At 43.7% G+C, this 3,463-nt stretch overlaps 1 protein-coding gene across 1 annotated transcript; it reads left to right on the forward strand.

Annotated features, from left to right (window-relative positions):
• On the forward strand, positions 1 to 2,713 carry UQCR11 (ubiquinol-cytochrome c reductase, complex III subunit XI). The gene is made up of 3 exons (XM_082495225.1): positions 1 to 95; positions 872 to 1,006; positions 2,440 to 2,713. The coding sequence occupies exons 1-2, from the start codon at positions 46 to 48 to the stop codon at positions 990 to 992; spliced, it is 171 nt and encodes a 56-aa protein (XP_082351351.1). The 5' UTR covers positions 1 to 45; the 3' UTR covers positions 993 to 1,006; positions 2,440 to 2,713.
• Positions 2,714 to 3,463: the final 750 nt, after the last annotated feature.

A 3,463-nucleotide genomic window follows, 5' to 3' on the forward strand; every position in this document is an offset into this window, starting at 1 on the left:
CTGCGCAGTGGGGGTGACTTTGAAGGCGACGGTGGTGTCGGCGGGATGCTGAGCAAATTGGTGGGGCCGCGCTACGTCCAGCTTCTCCAGAACTGGTGAGACCCGGCCCGGGGTTGCCCGGTCCATCCTTGGGCTCCTCCGTAGTGGGTCTTGGGTGCGCGGTGGGGGTTCGCGACCCGTCCCGGGGTCTGCGGGACCGGCCAAGGGCAAGGCCGGTCCCGCGGACCCCGGGACGGGTCGCGGCCCTCCACCCCGCACTTAAGAATCGTGAAGTGCTTCCCGAGCACCTCTGCGTTCCTTTCCGCTTTATTCCGCCGCTCTGTACTCCGTGTGAGGCCCGCTGGCCCCGGCCCCGCGGGTTTGAAAGGCTGCGAGGGGTGGTTTGGTGGGCGGGGGGGTTGTCTGTCCGTCTGTCCGTCTGCCTGACGGTGGTTTGGCGGAGATGGCTTTGGTCTCCGGGTTGCTCCTGGCTGTCTTCAAAGTGTTTCAGAGCCATAAATGTTTGTCGCAGTGCCAGCAGGTGCTGCTTTGCAGGGTTGCGTAAGGGAGAATGAAGTAGCCGGCGGCCCAGAGTAAAGGGGATGCGAGTTATAGCAGTAGAATAGGTAAACAAATACGTTTGTCTATTTTTTGACTTGGTAATGCCCTTTAAAAATAAACAAATATTAACCCTTTCCTGTAAAATATCTTTATCGCCCTGGGGACTAATACTTTTCTGTGTATGTGATGTTCTTTCAAGATTTTCTGCCAAGCTTTTTTCTTGATTGCAATTACTTTCCCAGGTACCTTAGTGATAAGCATTTGCCAGACCTTCCACAGTGGAGAATTAATGTTTTTTACTTGCACGTGTGTGTCTGTGTCTTTTCTTTAGGACTCCCACCCTTGTTACATGGGGTGGTGTAGCTGGTACCGGTTTAATATGGTTCACAGACTGGAAGTTGGTCCTTCAGTATGTTCCCTACGTTGGTGGCAAGTATAAAACTAAAGACTAAGCTTCCCTCTAATGGTAAGTTTTGTTTGTGCATCTCTTAGCATAAGCAGTAGTGTTGCATTGATGTGACAGTTGATGTGTCTTGTTTGTCCACGGCACAATCATATTTTTGATCCAAACCTGCTCATTTTGATTGTTCAGGGCTTTTTTTTTTAATACGGGGCTTCATAGAGTCCCAGAAGGATGAAATATTAATATGTTTTTCGAGTTATTTTTTTGCAAGCAGTGGATTTTTTCACAGTGTGGTGTGGTTCTTGAGAAGTCAAATCAAGTGTTCTGTGGTAATATGGAACTTCTGACAGATCTGTTTACTTTTAGGTAAGATGGCTTCAAGCTAATGACTAGTTTTGTTGCTAGGCTAATTCAGACTCCTTTCTGTTCTTCATAACTGTTATTAAAAGCAAGTTGAATGTGCAGGGCTGGTTACTGTGTACCACAAATTCATTGGAAAGTTTGCTTTTTCAAGTTTGGGGTTTTTTTCTTTCTTTAATTGCATATGAAATGTGCTGTTCTGAATATTCTACAAGACTGACCATCTGCAAAGTTAGAGCAGCAATTAGATGATATCTTCTGTTGGGCGTCTAAATGCATATTTGTGTAGTAGGCAGGTTTAGAACTTTTTTTTATTCTTTGCCGCAGATAGAAGGGAGTTTAGGAAGATTTTTGCCTTGCATTAAAGGATGCTGATGTATATAGTTTCCTCTGGACCTTTTCCCAACTCAATACTTGTTTCTTTCAGTCAGAATAACAGTTACATTTAAGTGTTGCTAAATGAAAGTAAAATACTTGACTTGAAGCTACACTGTATTTTATAGGGAAATTGGTGAGTCTGGAAGTCACAGAGCAAATCATTAGTACTTCTGTAAGTCTCTTTTTCCAGAGATACTTGTTGCAGTTTAAACAATTTACTGTGTTTTCCACGTTTTCAAAATATGTATCACAGATTCTTGGTGTAACCAAGGGGTGAAAGAAACTTTTCCTGAGAATCAGCTGCACTTGTAGCATCTCAGGTGATCATAGGTGTTTACGGACAATTCAGTGGAAAAGCTCTCAATTCATGTAGAGGCAAATAAATTACCTAGTAAGGCTTTTTTTTTTTACTTAAAAACTGTCTTAGCCGGTAGTAGGAACATGGATACATTCCTGAGACTGCAGCACATGTTCTCGGTTTTGAAGCCAGAGCTTTGGTGTGTCATTGTGTATAAATCATCTGGAAAGAGCATATTCGTCCACAGGAATAAGAGAAAGAGGATGTTTCTCTGGTGGCCTGTGATTCCTTCCAAAGAGACTCTAGGCCCACGTGCCTGCATTCTGCTGTGCCTGTATCAGCTTCCGTAACAGAAACTTCTTGCCTGGGTACTGGAGGCTTTTGAAATCTGTCTGTAGCATTGGCTGCTGTAGCACTTTGTAGGAAGCACTGCTTAATGACTGCTTTGTGTTTATTGTAGGAAATTTATTGCTGGATAGAGTGTTTTGGAGCCATCCGTCCACTGAGACCCTGCTTTGAGGTGACCTTGAAATGCCCAGTACAGATTCTGCAACAGGTCGTGGTGTCCCTCTCTCTCTCTCTCCCATGAACAGTTGCGACCGCTTGGTTGTGAACAAATCTGACTCCACTGACCAGCCTGCCTAATACTCTTCTCTGATCACTTTCACAGCAGATCTTGTCCTAATGGGAGTAATTTATAAACCTGATGTACAAAATAAACCAAGTGAATGATCTTTTTGGTTTTATTTTTTTTCTGTTACCTTCTTAGTCCATGTTCTTTAGACTAGACTCCTGGTTTGATTTATGTCTTCAGCTTGTTTGAACACGTGTCCTAAGGAAGGCCTGCCGCGTGTTTGCCTCTCTTCCTGTGCAGGTTCCTCGGCCACCAGCCAGTGGTTGCTTGGTTTGGTGAGCCTTTTGTTTGTCCCTATGTAGTTGTTCCTCATCACTCTTAATACTGCTGTAGTTCTTGAACTATTCTTAGTGATGTGTTGCTACTGATCTAGAAATGATTAGCTTAAAATCAACTGTGGACTCTTGCATGTTGTTAAATATAGCCAATATTGCAGAGTTTCACAGTAACACAGATTCCTGGTGTTTAGTTTAAAGCAAGGTTTTGTTTCTTTTTAACATCAATTTGTGGACCCCTTAAACTCTCTGACTGGGCACGCACCATTTTAAAGGAGTGTGTGCTGTCTGAAAACAGGCAAGCTATTCTGGCTTAATCTCGGGCTCAAGGAAGGCAGTCCATAAACCCTGGAAGGCTTTCCATGTACCAGGGTGAAAACCAGTACTTTAGAGAGCCGCTCAGTTACTTTCTTGATGTGGGTTTTGAGTAGGAAAAGAATATATATGTATAGATGCATTCATGGGTATAGTTATATTTGTAAACGTGAATTGGTGATGAAACAACCCACTACCAGAGCCCTTTAGGTGAAGAAGTTTTCAGCTGTTAGAAAAAAGGAAGTACAAGGATTATTGTT

Source organism: Vanellus vanellus (genome assembly GCF_965231255.1).
Source record: "Vanellus vanellus genome assembly, chromosome: 25".
Taxonomy (NCBI): domain Eukaryota; kingdom Metazoa; phylum Chordata; class Aves; order Charadriiformes; family Charadriidae; genus Vanellus; species Vanellus vanellus.

What these genes read in the sequence shown, in the direction of transcription:
- UQCR11 (XM_082495225.1), top strand. Translation starts at nt 46, where the DNA reads ATGCTGAGCAAATTGGTGGGGCCGCGCTACGTCCAGCTTCTCCAGAAC. An exon ending in GTCCAGCTTCTCCAGAACTG is followed by an intron (nt 96 to 871) that starts GTGAGACCCGGC and finishes TCTTTTCTTTAG; the next exon opens with GACTCCCACCCTTGTTACAT.